The 19,852-nt window shown below is 39.0% G+C and overlaps 1 protein-coding gene across 1 annotated transcript in view; it reads left to right on the forward strand.

Moving 5' to 3' along the window:
* The window catches only part of DPYD (dihydropyrimidine dehydrogenase), a 646,991-nt gene that overhangs the window by 459,416 nt on the left and 167,723 nt on the right, over positions 1–19,852 (forward strand). The window contains exons 15-16 of the mRNA XM_025193285.1: positions 13,681–13,749; positions 17,439–17,522. Of these exons, the coding sequence (XP_025049070.1) occupies positions 13,681–13,749; positions 17,439–17,522 (153 nt within the window). The remainder of the gene's footprint in view (positions 1–13,680; positions 13,750–17,438; positions 17,523–19,852) is intronic.

The raw sequence follows: 19,852 nt of genomic DNA on the forward strand, positions 1-19,852 counted from the left end.
GAGAGGCCCGCTCCCTGAGATACCCCGCCAGGGGCCGTGCACACGGGATCCCCAGTACACCGTGTGCAAGTGAGAGACTGTGTATATAAGTTCTTGAGGGTTTATTAGACAGTATATCCATGTGCTTATTTAATGATTATTTGTTATGATGTAAATAATTAAATCTTGTAAATAGTTTGAGAACTGTCTGCAAGGGTGCTTGATTGTAAGGGGAGGCTCTCCGCTCGGGGGCACTGCAGCAGCTTCCCGGGGGGGCTGGGCAGGGCTACTGGCTACCGGGTAACCCAGGATCCCATTATTCAGGTGAGGGCGCATGTAGTGTCGCGCCCAGGGTTACATATATATAAAAAAAATTAGTGAGGCACTTGGACACTATGGTAATAGAAGGCATATGCATACCTTAGATTGGTACTATGATGTTAGAAAATCTGTACATGGGGAAGAAAAAACCTACAGAACTGTGATGTTTCTTGCCCACTTTGCTTTTCAATATGTGGTCTAAGAAATCAATAATATGTCAGCGGTGCATTGTTAAGTTCTTGCTACAAGTTATTGTTTGTGTTTGAAATATTGTAAAACTATTTCTAACCATTTTCCATTACCTCTTTCAATAATACATTGGCATCCCCTACTTTCCCTTTATTGTGATAGAGTAGAGGTGTGGCAGATTGCTGGTTATGCACCAGTCATGTGGTAGCAATGGGTGAACCAATAATCCAAATGGATCTGAGCCTACACTTTCCCCTCAGATTCAACCTGATTTTGTGTATATACACTTTCCCTTTATTAATATTAATTTCTATGCACATATGTGTATGGTTTTATTCAGCATCAAGAAAGCTGAAAAACAAAGGGAAAAAAATTTTGTCCTTAATCTAAATATAAAATTTGCAGCCCTCCAGATATATTTTTAGAATATTTAAATATGCTTTCTAGACTTTGAGGGGTTTATCAGAACTGCAAACTTCTTGAGGCGCTTCCATATAATGACCATGGCTCATATGAACTCTCCTGTCCCCCTGAAGTCTTTTCTACAGGTGCTGATTTTTCTTTCATTAGACATCTGTGTTTGGGGACTTATGCTTGGTAGGCTCCCCCTCCTCCCCCTCATTCTGGCAGAATTCTAATGTGTTAATTAATGAGGGCCCTGAGGGAAGGGAGATGTGATTTCATTAGAGGGTCTGTCTTTGTTTTGTCCCTTCACTTTGCTTTAATTTGTATTTCACATTAGTAAGGCTCTCTTGAAACTGTTTTTTGATGGAAAATTGGATTCTCCATTGGATAGTTTTTTGGTGGAAAGTGTCTCCTTATCTGGTGAAAAACTGAAAGTTTTAAGTAAAGTTTTGGCAGACACCTAAAATGTTTTGGTCTTCAGCCTGGTTTTTTTCCCCCCTAATGTGTGGCAGAAATGTACTTTGGTCAATTTTCCTATTTGTTGCAGTTTTACCCAAAAATGATTACATATTCCACAGGAAAAATGTTGTTTTCCAAGCAGATCTACACAAAAGTACACTGGTTTCCTGTGTTTAATATAGCTGCTAGATTCATTAATTGTATTATTTACGCCCATCACTATGTCTACAAAAGGCACTGTTCAGGACTTGTTTCTTGAAGCCTTTTTCGGTTTTTGGAAGAGGAATTGTGGGTGGAGGAATTACGGATGCAGAAGACCTCTGAAAATCAAGCCACCGGTCTGTTGTTTCAACTGACAGTTACTTAAGTACTATCTGCTTAGTTTTCTGCTGCAGTCAAAGCAACAACATTTTGTTATTTTATAGAGAAATGGGCTTGTCTCCAAGTCTCAGGGTTTGTTCATTTTGGGGGTTTTGGGTTTGTTTTTGCCTGAGGTCTGCATTGGATTCTAGCAGTGCTGTGCTTCATTTAGAGATGCATCCCAGTCTATCTCATCAACAGCCATCCAATAATCTGATTAAATCAACATCAGTCATTTGATTATAATAGAAGTGGGGACCTCATAACAGAACATTGTCACAGGATCAATTTTTCATGCTTTGAAAATAAACATCTCATTTTAGGGGATCTTTCTGTAGTTTTCAGTTACAGTGTGGCCCTACCCCTTTCCAGAATAAATCATTGCATTTGTTCTTCTCATATTTTCCTGGACTTATTACCTGCTAGTAATGTTTAGCCTTGTTTTTCTACATATATTATCCTCTTTCCACTTCAGTTTGGAAAATCAGTGGAGAACTCAATATAAAGTAGCAAGAAGACAGGACTTTAATCAAAAAGTGTTCCAGATAGAAGCAGCTGGATAATAAATACAATAATACTCATAATTTGTGTTCTCAGTGAATTATTCAACTTAATTTACCTAAAACTACATGAAGACATTTTAAATGCAAGTTATGAGGGAAAACAAGGGAAGGTTAGAGATTGTTAAATTATTTACTATCCACTCCTTGAAAGATTAAAAAAAAAGGAGGATTATAGGTCAGTAATGTCAAGACATTCTGCATTACTCGTCTTTATCACCATGCAGAATCTTTTTATTAAGGCAGCATAGAAAGAATAGATTTATGGACTGAAGGTACAATGTTTAATATGTCCATATCCATCTAGATTGACAGTTCCTACAGACATGAATTTCCCAGGAGAGACAGTGTTACTGGTGTCAGTGGATGGCATCATTTACTTCAATGTTCCATTATTAAATTGATAACAAGATAATTCCTCTGCTTCTCAGAGACATGACAGGGTTTACAATTGTTAACTCTCTTATTGCACGGGATTTGATGTTCTAGGTAGTTTTTAATAAGAAGCTTATTTTTATTTCAGGGCTGCAACAAATCAAAAATTGCAAGAAAAAATGAGCAGAGAAATAGAAACCTGTTAGGTCTGTAAGACAACACATTTTGACTGGCTCCTAAGTGTAGTTTTTACAATAACACTTCTTTGTGTGCTGATTATTTTTCACTACTGCATGCCTGAGAGAAAGGGAATTGTGTGTGTGTACACATTAATAAATATTGTTTCTGCTGAAGTGTATTAGAAGTTTTACTCTGTAACCCAGCAATTCAGCTTGTAAGCTTCCATGTGTCTGTACACAGAGGAATTATTTTCACTAGAGGGAATCCAGTGGGACCCTGAGAGCCTAATGTCTAGGGAAGAGGTACCACAGAGACCAACATTTCACCAAATTAATAATTTTGGAGCAGGAAACTCCAATTATTTATTTGTGCTGTTTAATTATTTATTTATTGTTGCATTGTTGCCTTTTGCTTCCCCATCTGTCTGTCATCTGTCCATCTCCATCTCCATCTGCTGTGTCTTACAATATACTTTGATCGTAAGCACTTTTAGTTCTGTTTGTCCCAATCTACAACTGGGGCTCCTAGGTGCTATCATAATACAGATGACAGAAAGCAATGTAATAGTCCAACAATTTTTCAGAGCCATTATTACAAGACATATCTATTCCAACTTGGTTAATATGCTGTAAGAGTTGTTGTTTTATTTCTTCTTTCACAAAAATGAGTTATAGTCATCTTGAGAAAAATCTTTCAGTTTAATGAGCTAGATCACCAAATGAACAGAACAAGGGGGGAAAAGTGGTTCTAGGCACTTTTGCATCACCAGATTTTGGCCTTGGCTGTTAGACTGTCTTTGTTACTTTAAGTTCTACTAAGTTGTACTGGATTTTAATAGGCCTCCTAACACCATTACCCTGGCAGAGAGTGGCTGGAAAACAGCTGGGGCTTATCGTACTCCAGCATACTCCCTACACTGAAATTACAAAGACTAGCCAGCATAAAGTCATTATGTCTGCTCTACAGCAGATGAAAAACTCCTATACAACTCAAAGGTCCTGTGGGTGCCATTTCGACTACCTTTATGGCTTCTTTATGCTGCTGGAGAAGCATTAAAGTGCTACAGCATGGGGTGAATCTAGCTTAGGACCTTTATCTTGAATTCATTCATTTATCTAACATAAAGCTATGAAGACTCTTTGTAATCATGTGTATTTTTTATTTATTTGCAAAGCAATGACTATGTGCCATTTGCCTGTAATAGCTGAAAAATATAGCATGCAGTAAACTATTTTTGTTGAATAGCTATCATACTTTGTACTTATGCATTTGCAACAGCTTTCCTGAAATGTATGGGGATGTTTACTGTGTCTGGGGGAAACGGCATAGTTTAGATCTGAATGCTACATAGCCCCTGTTCGGGTGAAATTCATCAGTAAAATTACAAGATCCAACTGGCAACAGTTTACCCTGGCCTACTATTCCCACATGCTGATGAACACCTCCCTTTTTGTTGTTTGCTTGGTGAAAGATCACCCCAACCATTGTTTTTTGGTTACTAATTTACAAACTCTTTCTGCTGACATTTGTCTGTACCTCTTCTTACAAGGGAAGCCCTTCATGAAAAATTATCTTTGGTGATGGTTAGCTCAACCCCTTCAGACCAAGCTAGTCAGGGCCCAAGCTGCATTGTAGTAGTGGTTTGAAAAGAACCTAAACTTTCCCAGATATTTTATCCATCCAAATAAAATGCAGTTCATTTTGAAGTTTAGTTTTCTACGTACCAGTTTCTGATACCCACCAATTCTTCCTATTTTGTATCTTGACCGAATAGGTGAACTCCCCCTCTCAAATAGTTAGTTGTTACAGACCTATTCTTTTGGCCTCTCTGTAAACCTTTCCTAGTTCTATAGCCTTCAGTGGATCTTTGTCTCAGTGAAAATATTACAAGTTTTTCAGGTGCTGTAATGATCCTGCAACAAATAAAATATTGTTCAGGAGTTAATTCCAAAGTGATTCAAGATGCGTTCTTCATTGTAGAGTTTAGGATGACAGTGCAGACTAAAGCTAGCAATGGTATTTAACTGGAACAGCTACTGTCACCCAGTGCAGATTTAAACTTATATTAAGCACAGTCTAATGCTAAAAGGAAAGGATATGAAGAAAAAGCAGATATGGGTGGGTAGGATAGATGTTGTTTCTTGAATAAGGATTGAAAAAGGAGGATTGGAAAAGGAGCACTGGAAGAGAAATGGGTTTGGAGTCAGTGTTGGGATACAATCATAAATATTGCTTATTGCAGACAGGTGAAGAAATAGGTTTGGGGTCTGGCTGAAATCATTAATACATTGTGAATGTAAAAATAGTATTTTAATGTGTGTTCATTGACAAGATTTTGCTTAAAAACCAAACCTCTGGAGATCTTTCAGTACCTTTAAACTTAGCAAGAATCCTGTGTTCTCTTTGCAGCAATCACTGCCAAATTATAAGAACTAGCCCTGTCTCCCTAATGCTACTGGTAGAGCTTGAGAGTGATCTAACCTAAAAAGATATTATAAAGATGGTCAGACCCAAAATAGCTCCCATCTTTTTCTCTCCTTTCTTTTGTTTTTAAATCCATTCTGTGTGTTCAGGGAGAATGATCAGATTAAATCAAATGCTTCAACATGCCTTTTGTTTAAAAAAATAAAATAAAAATTAGTACTATGGCATTTATGAAACATCCAAGTACAGATAATGGAAGGGGGAAAATATTCATAAGGGAAATAGATTTCACTTCTAAGCTTTCAGGGGATTATTATAAACAAGGAGAAAAAATATTTTAAGGATTATGAGAAGTGCCTTGACAGTGTCTTTTTAAGCAACTACTAATGCATTTGTTACAGAATTGTACAAAATAAAGCTTTTTATACTGTAGCTGAAATACATCGTATTTGTCTTACAATATCTGCTCTGAATGTTAGATTATAGTATATTAAAAAAATCTCTTTTGCTGCATGAATAATCAAGAAAATCCTGTACACTGTGTTATGCATATTACTGCAAACCTGCTATTTGGCTTAAATTTATAACCCTGTTCTTGGTCAAACTATTCAGCATTGAAAACAGGAGTTATTCTCAATCTCCCTATGTATGTACTTTGAACAAAAGGAACCTATTTGCTCTTTGGCAAGACTGTTCACTTCTTGGATAGCCATGTGGAGAATAGTATTCCTATTCCTGATTCTCCCTGGGCATGTCTACACGTGCACATTTACTGAGCAGTAACCTAAATTACTGCACAGTACGGGTACTTATCTATACATGCATGCCCATACTGTGCAGTAACTATGGCAACTTATGCCAGTTTGGGCATAAATTGGATACCTGCATCGTGCAGATATCCAATTTATGCCCAATTAGTTACTGTGCAGTAATGCACGTGTAGACAACTTACTGTGCAGTAATACTGTGTGTGTGGTCTGACTTGGGACTAACTTTAGTATCAAGTCAGACCACACACGGCATTAATGGACTTTAATGCCTGCACATGTAGACACTGGCCTATTTTTGCTTACTGTGGAGTAAATTGAATGAAATGTAAGTGCACATGTAGACGTGCCCCCTGAGTACAAGGGAAGAAGGTGGAGCCCTGGGTCTGATCCTTGCAGAGTAGCCAACAAAACTGGCTGGTGCAGAGGGAAAAGTAATCTGTGCCAATCCAGGGCTGGCACAAATCATTTGTGGACTAGAAAAAGGGATGAAACAGGGACCAGTATATTCTATTATTGATAGAATAATACTGAATGAAATTGTTATAGAGGTTTTCTGACAAAGCTAGTAAAAAAAGTTCAAATTAGGTCATGTCTTATTTATAGATAGGTTTAAGGTGAATAAACTAAAAGTGAGAACTCAGGTTGGATAAGGTACTGTAGTGTGTCCCCCACAATGCTTGCAGGGATTGTTTCATTCAAGAATAAAGTGCCCTTCAGGATTAATTTATAGCAATCCACTATTATTTTACTCCTGCCTAACAGCTGTAGCTATTTAACATACTTGAATTTATGCTCGTTGACTTCATACATTTATTTGATTCACCTTTAACGTTCACAAGTGCCTTCATGTAAACATACTCCCTAAAGTAATGGAGCATGTTCCCAGAGTTGCACTGACCTTGTTGATGGTGTTGATGAACAGAAAAAGAAAGGCTGCAAAGCTGAGTGGTTTGGGTCTTGTGTTTACGTAGAAATTCAGAAAAAGGAATATTTATACAATGTAAAATCAAAAATGCTTTCCCCACAGGAGTAGACTTTCACACTAGTGGGGCATGTCCAGACAAGTGCAGATGTTTGCTTCCCTGGGGACAAGTAGCAGTGGCACACCTTGTGCCGCTGATACTTGTCCCTGGGGAATGCCTGTGCCATGGACACCGATGCGTCGCAGGTTACCCTGGGTGTAATAGGGGAGGCTGAGACCAGCAACTGTGCTGGCCCCAGCAGCCTTACCTGGGGTCCTGGGGGTCTCCCGGGGCTGTAGCTATGGCAGGAAGCCTGGCTGGTAGCCAGAGCATGACTTCGGCCAGCCAGGGTCTGGTTTTGGACAGCACATGCTGCCACCATGTAAGCTGCCCTGCTGATTTTTGGTGTGGGTTATTTTGACCCTGGGATTTCCTGGGGTCAAAAACCCACTCTGTGGTGCAGAGTAGCAACACAGGGAACATCTGCATGTGCAGTGGGTGGCACTGCAGACAGGTCTGTGGCTCCACATACTGCACATCCGTGCTTGTCTGAATGCGCTCTGATGTCCCTGTTCCCATTGGAGAGAGTTTGAAGAGAATAATCCCTGGAGTAAAGACTGCTTGCAAATCACAGGTCCATGGGATTAGATTTTAAACAAGTAAACCTGTTTCAATTTCAAGTTGTAAAAGAACTTCAGAGAAGAAAACAAATTAAATACATATTAAACACATTTGTTCCTATTAAGATTATACTTTTTACATGATCACTTTCAGTAGAAATGCAATTTCTGATTTAAGTTATATTTTTGTTACTGCAAACCACTGCTTCAGCCATATGTGCACACTTAATTTTAAATGTGAGTACTAAAATTAATCAATATTTAATAAACATGTTTTCTTAATTAACAGCTCTATAAAACATCACATATCTTGTTCCTCCTCCTTCATATAATCCCAGTAGAATTTTCAGATTTCATTAATAACACTTGGCAAAATGTAACTCAGCTACTTGTAATTATAGTTATTCACCTTTGCTGCACCACAGCTTTTCCCTTTTAAAAATAGTTCTGAACTTGTGTTATTGTCTAGATTTGCAGTGTGCTTTACAATATGACTTCACTATCTACAAATTACTGTCCAGTCCTCAGGCTCTCTTTTGAGTGTAGCTGTTTTCCAGAAACTGTGAATTTGATATTGTATGGGTTCTTAGCTAGGATTCAGCCAATGCAGCATTACCCTGAATATTTTAATCTATATGATTTTCTACATTTTCACAGCATAAATGACAAATTACGTCTGATGCTCTTGTGTATTTATTTTTAATAAAATGCCTTTTAAATATATTGATTTATATTATTTCATAAGTATTTACTTTAGCTTGAATATTCCAAAGGAGCGTGAATGGGTATGAATAGAGTTCTATTTATTTTATGTAACTATAGAAGACTTTTTTTCCATTTTTAAGGTGTTATAAAAGAACATCATCTGCAGAGCTGGTATTTTGTTTCTCTTGTGTTTTAAAGGATAGAATAAAACCACTACCAAAAGTAACTGCACATGTTTAATCAAAACAATTTTATTCTTATGCCAGAGGGGATGCATCTAAAGGGATATTTAATCGTAGAAAGTCAACCCTTCAAACTCGTTTATTTCTCCTTCCAGAAAGCCCTGCTGTTTGGCTTTTGTCAGAGGGGGAAATGAGATTTATAAAAGTAAAGAAATGTGATGTCTGAAAAAATAAAATAGCTTTTAGTATTTTTAAGCATTATGACCTATTTTTAAAGGGTAAATTCTTATTTGGGCAAGCTTTATATTCCCTGTAACTAATCTTTTTTTTTCTTTTTTTTTTTAATTCTCAATGCACACTGTCTAACAAGCAAATCTGTATAGTGGATGATTGTTAGAAATCATTATAAACCTGTCCCTGATATCATTAAACAATACAACTTCAGAACACATAGGCCATAGTTTGGAAAGGGTAGTTTCATCTCAGTTATAAATAGAGATAGCTAATCTTGTTTTGATTAAAAATCCAGGCCCAAACACCACTCCTACGCTTGAACAGAACTAAGCCTGAAATTGTCTTAATGTTAAAAAAAATCATTATCCTTTTTACTCTCCATAACAATCAAACCATTCTTACACAGACTTATCCATGACTATACTCTTAATTTAAATTATTTCTCCCTCTAATCTAGATTTGTGAAGCTTTTAACTCATGTATTACATTTCTTTTCAATGCTTCTTTTTTGTTCTAATCTCACCCTTCTTTCCTGCTGTCTGTAATACTCTTTGAGCTAAATTCTCTGCCCACATAACTTCACTGACTTTAGTGATTGATGCTAGCAGTGAATTTGGTTCTCAGGTTTTTCTTATGATTCTCAACATTTGTGGTGCAGTTTCTTAAGGTCTGGCAGTCTCTGTTGGCCACAAGACAGGGCCTGTAATCTGTTCTCAGTTTAGTGAACAGTGACATGTGAATTGGAAAATTTGCTGAAGGCTCCTAATCTCTGCTTAAAAATGAACAGCAGTGTATAAAGTTAGAGGGGAGGTATCTATCTGGGGTACACAGGAGCCATGTTAGATCCAGTTTTACTTGAAAGGATGTATAATGAACTGGACCTGGAATAAAAGGTGCTAACAATGTACAAGGATTTTTAATTGAGGGGTGCTGAGAACAGCAATCAGAAAAGGGAAATTTTTACAGAACGGGATCTGGAGAACTAGGACTATTGCCAGAAAGTAGCTCTGAGTGCTAAAACAACTGCAGTATGAAATACCAAAATGAGACTTCCTGTGAGAAAGAGAAACCTAGAAACAAGGGGCATTTATACACATGCTCCTGGAGTACAGAGAAAGGGGGCTCCAAGAGGGTCTCCAAGTGCCTCTCTAATTAAATCACCAAGAGTGTCTCATGTATCAGTGTCCCCACACTGAAAAATGGTGATTAATTGAATGAACAGAATCAATTAATTGAGTCTGCTCATGTATAGGTGCCCTATAATTGAGAATGGCCAGGTAGGTGGTAACTGCCCATGAATTATGCAGCCTTGTCATGGGCAATCCCATTGAACATTTCCTCTTATTTTCTCATTACAACAAAGTTCTTCCAAAAGTTCTGTTGACCTTTGTCCTCCTTTTATGTAAATGTCATTCTAGAGATTATAAAATCCTGATTATGAGCTTAGTGGAGCTATTGAGATAGTAATGAATATTAGGGCTGTGCAAAGCTCTGATTGCTGATTCGACTCAGAAGAGATTTGGCCCAATTTGGTGAATTGGAATTGAATTAGGAGACCCATTAATCTCTCCAAACTGAATTGGAAGCCTCCAAATTGATTTAGAGAGGTTTGACAATTTGGCCATAGACACAGCTTTATATGTTTATTCTATGTACCTTGAGGTACCAGGCATGGCTTGTGAATGCTGAGATGGTGGGGTGGATGGAGCATCTCATGGGAGCATGGAGCAGTCCCTCGTGTGCTTGGGGGCAGACCCGGAAGTGGACCAGAAGTACATCCAGTAGACTTTCAGATCCACCACAGAATGCGTGGGGAACCCCACCCGCTCCCTGGCTCGGTGACTGGTGCCGGGGTGGGGGGGCACCCAGGGTCCCCCTGTAGCCAATCACTGAGCTGCAGGGGAGCACAGGGAGGTGCCCTGCACACTTGGCGGTGGACCCAGAAGTGGACCGGAACTACTCTGGTCCAATTCAGGGTACGCCGCCAAGTGCATAGGGGGGGCCCCCCCATGCTCCATGGGATGCTCCATCTGCCCCGCCATCTCAACATTCATGAGCCACACCTGGTACCTCGAGGTATGTAGAAAAAACATATAAAGCTGTGCCTATGGCCAAATCGATGATTCTCTGAATCAGAATCGAATCTTCAGATTCGGCCAAATCACTGATCTGAATCAGCTAATTAAATCACTGTCCCCCAAATCAGGCCGAATCTAAATCAAATACTGCCCACTTTGCACACCCCTAATGAATATTACTGTTACTATTCCATTGCTTTTACATCTAGTCTATCCCAAGTAAAATCCTGGTCTCAGCAAAGTTGATTGGAGTGTTGCATTTAAGTGATCAAGACTGTTAACTCTGAACCAAAAAACCATGGCTTCATATTCTTTAAGGGGCCAAGAATATGGTCAGTGGCATATCAATAGTGGAAGGCAGGACAAAGTTGTACCTTATAGACTAACTAATGCAGAGATTCATAAATTTTTGTAAGCAGCTGCCCTCTTCGTCAGATGCTATGAAAGGACTTGCAGGGGGCAGACATTCAAATAGAAAGAGTGATATATTTACTTGAATAGAAGGCAACCTTGATTATAAGATGATCCCATGATAATTAGATTCTATATATGGAAAAATTATGAATTTGTTATAATTTTCTAGGTATAGAATCTAATTATTGGAGGTTTGTCTTGAATTTGTCCTCCCTCCCACTGCTACAGCAGGGAAAATAAATGGGGGCGGGGGCAGGTAGTACGGCCTGATTTGATTTGGTGGAAGGTGGGCCCAATTCAGTGGCTGAATCTCTGAATCTGAATTGAATCAGAAGACCCTTTAATTTCTCAAAATTAAATCGGAACCCTCTAAATTGATTCAGAGAGATTCTAAAAGATTCAGCAATTCAGACACAGGCACAGCTTTAAATGTTTTTTCTACATACCTCAGGGTACCAGGTGGCTCATGAATGCTGTGATGGTGGGGCAGATGAAGCATCCCACAGGAGCATGGGGAGCTCCCCAGCATGCTCAGCAGCAGATGTGGAAGTGGACCAGAAGCACTTCCAGTCCACTTCCGGGCCTGGCATGGAGCGTGCAGGGAGCACCTCTGTGTCACCTGGCTTGGTGACTAGTGCCTCCTGGGTCTGGGGGGGCACCCAAGGTCCCCCCATGGCTGAGTGACAAGCTGGGGGAGTACAGGGGGGGGGCCCAATGCGCTCAACAGCAGAACCAGGTTTGCCGCCGAGCACATGGCCCCCCACCCACGCTCCTGTGAGACGCTCCATCTGCCTCAGCATCGCAACATTCATGAGCCATTTCTGGTACCTCAAGGTATGTAGAATAAACATTTAAAGTGGTGTCTGTGGCCAAATCTCTGATTCTCTGAATCAGCATAGAATCTTCAGATTCGGATTCGGCCGTATCGAATCAGGGACAGTGATCCAAATCAACAAATTGAATCAGTGTCCCTGATTCTGGCTGAATCAAATACAGCCCATTTCACACACCCCATGCAGGTAGCCCTTTGTTTTCTGCTTCCCATTAACTTTTTCCCCTGGCAGCTCTTCCCCTTCTCCTTATTGTCAGACTCTGCTCCTCCTGAGCATGTGAAACTAAGGAGCAAATTTAATTTGGTCCAAAGCCAAAGGCTTATGATTTACCACATAGTTCATTGGGCTCTGCCTCACCAGAGTCAACAGCATTTCAAACCATGGTGACCCCACAGCTCAGTACTGCTCAGCTACCCCCACAATGGATCCATGTACTAATTAGCTCCCACTCATGACTGGCACTGGATGTTCTTGTCATGAGTCCTGGGTTGCTCCAAAAATGTATATGCAGATAAGGTGCAGGGCAACCTGCTCTGGTTTCACCTCATGGTGCACAGGGCCACACTAATATGCTCCAGGCTGAGAGAAGGGCTGACAGATGGATTTTGGGTGACCTATATGCAATGTTATGGTTCACCATGGCTGAAGAAAGTGTCATCAATGAGGGGGACTGCTTCATGGGCAGTACCATATGTCTGATTCAGATGGGCTGCACTAATCTATTCTTGTGGTAGGTTTCCATCAGCATGTTTGCCTAAGTGCAGCATGTTGTCATGTGTCTTATAGTCATGCTCAGTGTTGGCTGCATTTAATCAGCTTCATAGTTGGTTTCCGTTGCTGAGCACATGCTGCTTTTGGCAGCAGTTTAACAACAGATAATGTATATAGTGGGTTTTGTTGTATGTGTTAAGATGAGGGGGGGTTTCTCCCCATGCCACTTGTGGGGAAAAAACATTGTTGAGTATTAAAAAAAAATCTTGTTGTGTATTTGAGTAAATATGGTAAATACAAAGGATAGGGAAGTGAAAAGGAAAGGAGAGATGGCACTACTGAAAGAGACAAAGGTGGGTTGAAGAAAAAAAACAAAACAGTAAACCCATAAGGGTATAAGGATTATAAAAACTAATCCAGGTAATTGGATAAGAATCTGTAGTCTCTGTTTAGACTGTATTTAGCACCAACCAGCCTATGGCTGATTTCGTGTTCCACAATTTCATGTTCAAGTTGGATTTTAAAGTTTTGTTGTTTAAGACCATCTATATCTCTAATTAGAAACCAAAAGACTGGAAGTCCAGACTTGTACCAGAAAACAGCTAGATTCTCTAATCCTTTCATTACTTTTTTACCTAGGCCTGCTTCTATTTACTGACTTATTTGGGAACCATCTGGACCCTGCATGGTGAAGAGAATGTCAATTCCTGTACAGCCTATGTTCTTGCCAAATAACTTTAAAAAAAACTGATAACAATGATCGGTCTGAGCCATGTTGTGTCCCTCAATGTAGTCCCCATGCACAGCATTTTAATAATGAGTATGTTGAAGCACTATGTGATACTATGTTGTTAAACATAGTTAATAATATTCAGGATATACAGCATCCTAGAAATGATCGTATGTATTTTCTTTTCAGATTGTAATCGCTAGTATCATGTGCAGTTATAACAAAGATGATTGGACTGAACTTTCAAAAATGGCTGAGGTAATGTTTATTTTAATATTTTTCTTCAATTCTTCTGTTATGATTTTATTCTTTGTAAATAAAGAACTGCAATAAGAAACTGGAAGAAATGGATTCAGAATGAAAAATGAGAATTTAAAGCATGTCCATTATAACTTGTTTATTCTGTGTTTTCATTAAAATGATGGAAATGTAAATTTAAAGGAAATCTATTCCATAAAAGTGGTCCCTTGGATTTTTAAACACAACCTGAAAAGCCTTTAGTCTTTGAATCCATATACTTTTTATTTGCATTTTAAGCAAACTGTATATTATGACGGATGCCCTGATAAAATTTAATTCTACCTTTGAGAGCCTAACTTGATCTTACCTTGCCTACAGGCACACTAGTCTGACAGCACCAGAAGAAATTTTGAATATAAAACTCTTGAATATTTAAAGTATAAAAGGCTCATTTAATGCTATTCTAGTTTTAATACAGACTCAAAAATGATAGCAGAGAAAGCCACTGTATATAATAACAGTCAGCAGGCTTCCTGTAATATAAATCCAATCTTGCACAAATGCAAACAACCAACCATACACCCAAAATTTGTATTTCATTTTCAAGAAAAAGGCCTGTTTAAAGAAAATATAGTTACGCCTATAGAGAATGTTATAAGGAATACTTGATTAAAGACAGCAATAAATTCATATACAAATGTAAATGTATCTATAGTTAAAATGAATTATTTTTTAAAAATTAGGTAGTGTCTTTTTATCCATAAAGGTTTAAAATGACCAAAGAAATAGGTGTGTTTCTATATTAATGTAAGATGCTAATAACATACTTGATAGAAACAGTTAACTAGTCATTATTCTTTTACAAATATCACACTCACATGTATCTGTGTGTACTTATCTGAATGCCTATATGTATATTATATAAAAGCATGTATATAATTGGGTTTTTTTCCTGAAGTGTTTTACAAAGCCTCTTTTAAAGTGATCTGGAAGGATGCTTCTCTGTTTTCTTTCAACATTTTAAACCTATGAGGAAAAAATCACTTTAGGGACTTAGGGAAGTGAAATTAAACATTATCAGTAATTGGCTTTGTGATCTTCAATGCTAGTCCATTTTATACCTGTATTTACCTAATTGACCATGAAATCTTTTGTGGAATCCATGCTTGACATGGGCTTTACCACTTTTAAACTGACTATGATAAATGGTTTTATCATGCCACTTGCTCCTCTTCTTTTTCTTTTTTTTTTTTTATAAGGTGAAAAAATACTTAGTCTTTTTTAATCTGTAATTGCTATCAAACTGGAAAAAAAGAAGCGCACATTTTGAATCTGCAGATGCATCCGTACTAGCACTTTGGGAAGGAGAGAGTAATTGATTAACTGAATTTTATAATATTTAAACATATGGTACAGTAATTCTTATTCTCTAAAAGTTGGAAAGCACCCAATGTAATACAGGCATGAACAGAATCAAAGAGTGAAAATCAGTAATATTTCTGTAACATTTTAAGACCTTATCCAGAAGAAAATAAATGTGGCTTTCCAGAGTGCATAAGCCCAGAAGGTTGTGAATTCTGTCACCACAGGAGGCCGACCTATTCACACTAAAGGTCAACCTGTCATGGAAGAGTAACACCTGCTCCATAGTCACAAGCTGTAGAGCTGACCAGGTAGTGGAAGGCTCATGAAAATGATGGATAGCTTTTCCCATGATCACACTCCTTCAGAGCTGCTGCACCATGGCTACACCGCCGGCAAAAGGTACTTGAGTTCACTAAGCAAAATGCAAATGCAAAAGAAAATTCTACTTATGTCTATGTGAAAGAGAAAGGAGGGAGGCTGTTCCTTGAATTCTAGTCCACATAACTTGGAAAGGGGAAGATGGAATGTGTTGTACTATCTCCAGTTACTTCTTAATTTTTCCCCCTTTGTAGTTATCTTAGGTAAAAGGTCCAACACTTTTTATATATTTATTAGGTAAAGACACATGTAAAATGGATTAGCATTGATGATCACAAAGCCAATTACTGGTAATATTTAATTTCACTTTCCAAGGTCCCTACAGTGATTTTTTTCTTATAGGATTATAATGTTCAAAGAAAACAGAGAAGCATATTTCCAGATCACTTTAAGAGAGACTTTGTAAAACATTGCAGGAAGAAAAAAAACAATATATATACAGGCCCTGTGTGCACTGGCAACCTCGGAGTCTTTTTCTGGGTACTTGAGTAAAGGGCTCTGGGTGTCTCAGTTTTGAGAATTTTGCACAATCAACTCAGAGGAATATGGCTGATTTATTTTGGAAGCAGGATATTTTTAAGTATATTTAGACATATACTTTTATTTTCTTGTGATTTATTATAAACTACACTTTCCTCTACTTTCCCCTTCTTTTGTCTATTCCTTCTAAACTTTTTTAAGCATTTACCCTTCTTCCTACTAATCAGTGAACACAGTTAAAACTTCCTGAAAAACACATTAAGTATAGAGTTGGTTTAACCAACATTGTAATGTTTGTGAATAGGTTGATTTCAATAAAGTTGTCAGATTGCTACTTTTGAGGCATCGACAAGAAGTTGCAAACAGAAATTCCAAATATCTTCTAACCCCAAAGAAGAGCCTGTTATAATGTTAGTAATCTGCCATTTTAGTAGCATCATTTACAATTTGTTTGCTGCAAGCAGAATGTTAAATACCTACAATAAATTAAGAGGGCATGCCTCATCTAATCAGGATGGTTTTCATATATTCTCAGTTTTATGTAGTCATAGAGATGGGTAAATTGTTCTTGGTAAAATAAGATCCCCCTTCTAATTTCAGCCTCTCTCAAATTTAACACAGTCAGTTTTTCATACATGAAAAAGTTTGGATAACAGTATTGTCATTATTATACATCTTCACATTACAGTGCCCAGCAAGATTCCAGCAAGGGCCAATAATAGGAATCTTGGAAAGCCTCGAGAAAATCCATTAACACAAGATGGCTCACCTAATTTTGCAGACCTAAAAGGCTTCAATAGTCTTTGGATAAGCATCCACTCCTTTAAGTGTGTTCACTGTTGCATCAAACCAAACCCTCGGAGCTTTCCATTCTGATAACTTGTATAAAGTAGAAAATGTTTTTTTCACTTTATGGATAAGGTGACCCTATGGACTGTTCAAATACCTTTCAGCTTTGAATATCTGCATTCTTAGTTAGGCTCAAGTGCAAAGATCTAATTTATTAGCATTTCTTAAGTAGTTGTATTCTTTTTCACAATGTCCTTCTGTTATAAGGAAATATTCCTCCCAGTTTGCTGAGTTTAGTAGTCTAAAAATCTGAAATGCACAAATCTCTTTTCAATGTGAAAAGCAGTAAATAGAGTTGAGGTGACACTCTGAATGCCCATGTTTGTTTCTATTTAAATATTTGTTTCTCTTTTATAAATTAACCTTAACTTCGAATTTCCAGTTTTTTCCTCAGAACATGATAGCATTCTTACAATGGCCTCCTCTTGAATGATATTTCCAAACATTTTAGTTTAGTGATGTCTTTTCTATAAAAATTGTTTATTTTTCAGTAAACACCCAAAAAATGTTGATGGACATAAATCTTGTTGTTGACATGAGTTGTCTGTTTCACATTGTCATTTATGCACTTGTACCTGAGTGAAAGAGTACAATATTTAGGGTTAACTTTATTTTTCTTTGTGCATGTCTTACAGGATTCTGGTGCAGATGCCCTGGAGTTAAATTTGTCATGTCCTCATGGCATGGGGGAGAGAGGCATGGGCCTGGCCTGTGGGCAGGTAGAACTTCAACAGCTATCTCTTTCATGTCTCTTCAGCAATTCAGTGCTAGTGCATTGATAGTTATACCTCTGGGGCAAAGACACACAGAGCAGATTACTGGCCTGAGATTTCCAGGTCTATCTTGTTTAAATATTTAGTGCTGAAAAAGTGGGAATTGACAGAAACTGAGATTACACAAAGTGCTTAGTTTTACTGAGGACAAGAATGTATTATGTCTTTGACAGGAAGCAATATGAAAACAAACTGATTGCAAAAGTGCACAGAGAAATTGTGTCAATTTCTGGTTTAGTGTCTTTTATTTATTAATATTGATATAATCTTTTAGAGCCATGCAATACAAACTGCTTATGTTCATAGTGATTTTGTAGGAAATGGGGCTAATATTAATTGCACTTAACAATTTTTAGCCTATCATTCTAATTCCCTACATGTATTTTGAGATCCATAAAAGGAATCTAACATGTTAATGATAGGTGATGGTGGCATCTATACTTAAGACAGCCCAGACTTAAGACTTCCTGTTATGCAGCCCCATTTTCTGTAGCATATGACTTTATCAAACTCCGACTGTTTGAAATGAATTTTTCCATGCCAGGTATCTGTCAGGCTGAATTCGTTGAGAAATGTTAAACAAAATATTTCAGAAGTTTCAAAGAACAAGATTATGAGAAATATGTTGTTTTGTCTTCATCTAAAAACAATAAATAAATAAGATTATAATAATTTCATTTAGTGCCATCAACAACTGCTGCCTTGCTTTCAGGTGAGCAGATCTACTTGCACCTTTTCTCTGCCACTGCTCAGGCAGTATGAAAGAGAGAGCCATCTGCCAGAAATATTAGCTGGGGCACTGAGAACAAAACAGTATGTGATTGTATAAATAACAGTTGGATCGTAAAGTACAGATACAGGAGAAGGTGGGAGATGAACTAAGGTTTTCCATGTAACTTCAAGTCTAGCAATTCCCAACTTTTGTATACTTGATTTTGTTACCTTAATGTTCCTTTTAAGTAGTTCTTTAATGCATGTAATATCTCTTACTTATATTTGTGAGGGGTGCATGTGTATGTGTTATTATAGTAGACACTAAGGGCAAAATTCTTCTTCACCTAGTGAAAGGTCCAAGTTAACGTTGCAGTCAACATTGCATTACTTGACTAAAGAGTAGGAGCAATTCTATTACCCAATTTGGCCATGTCCACACATGCAGGCATGTGTGCTTGTAGTGGCACAAATTTGGGCAAACTATCCTAGTCCAGCTACTCTCGGCTCTTCAGCCATGGGGAGCTGGAGGCTGGGGCAGCAGTATAAAATAGTGGCCTGGTGAGCAGCTCAGGGCTACTTGCCTTCAGGAGCTTCTCTGGTCTGGCTAGCTGGTGTCTGAGGATGCTAGCCCACTGTGCCACCTGGACTCTTGCAGCAGCCCTGACCTAGAGTGGCCCCTACACTCTGTACCCAGTGCAGCAAGCTGGCAGTGGGGACTGTCACCTTGCTGAGGCCTGCTGCCACCTGCTACAGCATCCACCCGTCAGACCTGTGGCCCCATGGTATATCACAGTGCTTCAAGTGACAGCAGCAGCAGACCAGCTAGGAAAGCTGTCACATGCAAGAACCACTCCTCCGAAGGCAGCACAAGAAAGGCAGTGTGTGTGGCCATCACCGCCCATTTGCAGGCCCACCCCCCTGAGTAGGGCACCAGCCTTCTCACACCTGCATCAAGCTGCCTTCCCAGGGGCCTCCATTCCCACCCACTGCCAGGACTGCAACAACATAGGCAGTATGGCTGTTTTGAAAACAAAAGCAACTTTATTCCCCTCTCTCTCCCCAAAACTTCCCCAACACCAACAGTTCAACATTCCAACACTACTCCACATGAGACCCTCCATAGCCCCACCACCATTCACCCCCACCATGGACAAACCCATTCAAAACCAGAAATAAATGGAAACTATTTAAGTAAGCACCAGAAGGAAGAGAGAGGGGTGGGAGAGGTGCAGGGAGGAAAGAATTACGGGTTAGGGGCCCCAGCCTGGTCTTGGCCCTGCCAACACCCCGTGTGTGGGGGCCATGTCAATGTGGCCAGGGCCCCAGCTGGTCTGGGGTGAAGGGTGAGCACTCCTTCTCAGGGGCAGCTGCTGCAGGTAGGCCTGGGACCAGGAAGGGGGAGACAGGAGCAGTGCCCCTCTATGCCTACTGTGGGCCTGCTGGGGTGCCAGCTGAGCCACCAGCCATGCAAAATGCTCCCAGCCAGGTCCTGCCCTTGGTGGTGGGTGCAGGCTGCCCAGAAAGGTCAGGCGTCTTTGCTGGGGCTGGCACAGGCTTTGGGA

Source organism: Alligator sinensis, unplaced genomic scaffold, assembly GCF_000455745.1.
Source record: "Alligator sinensis unplaced genomic scaffold, ASM45574v1 scaffold647_2, whole genome shotgun sequence".
Classification (NCBI taxonomy): domain Eukaryota; kingdom Metazoa; phylum Chordata; order Crocodylia; family Alligatoridae; genus Alligator; species Alligator sinensis.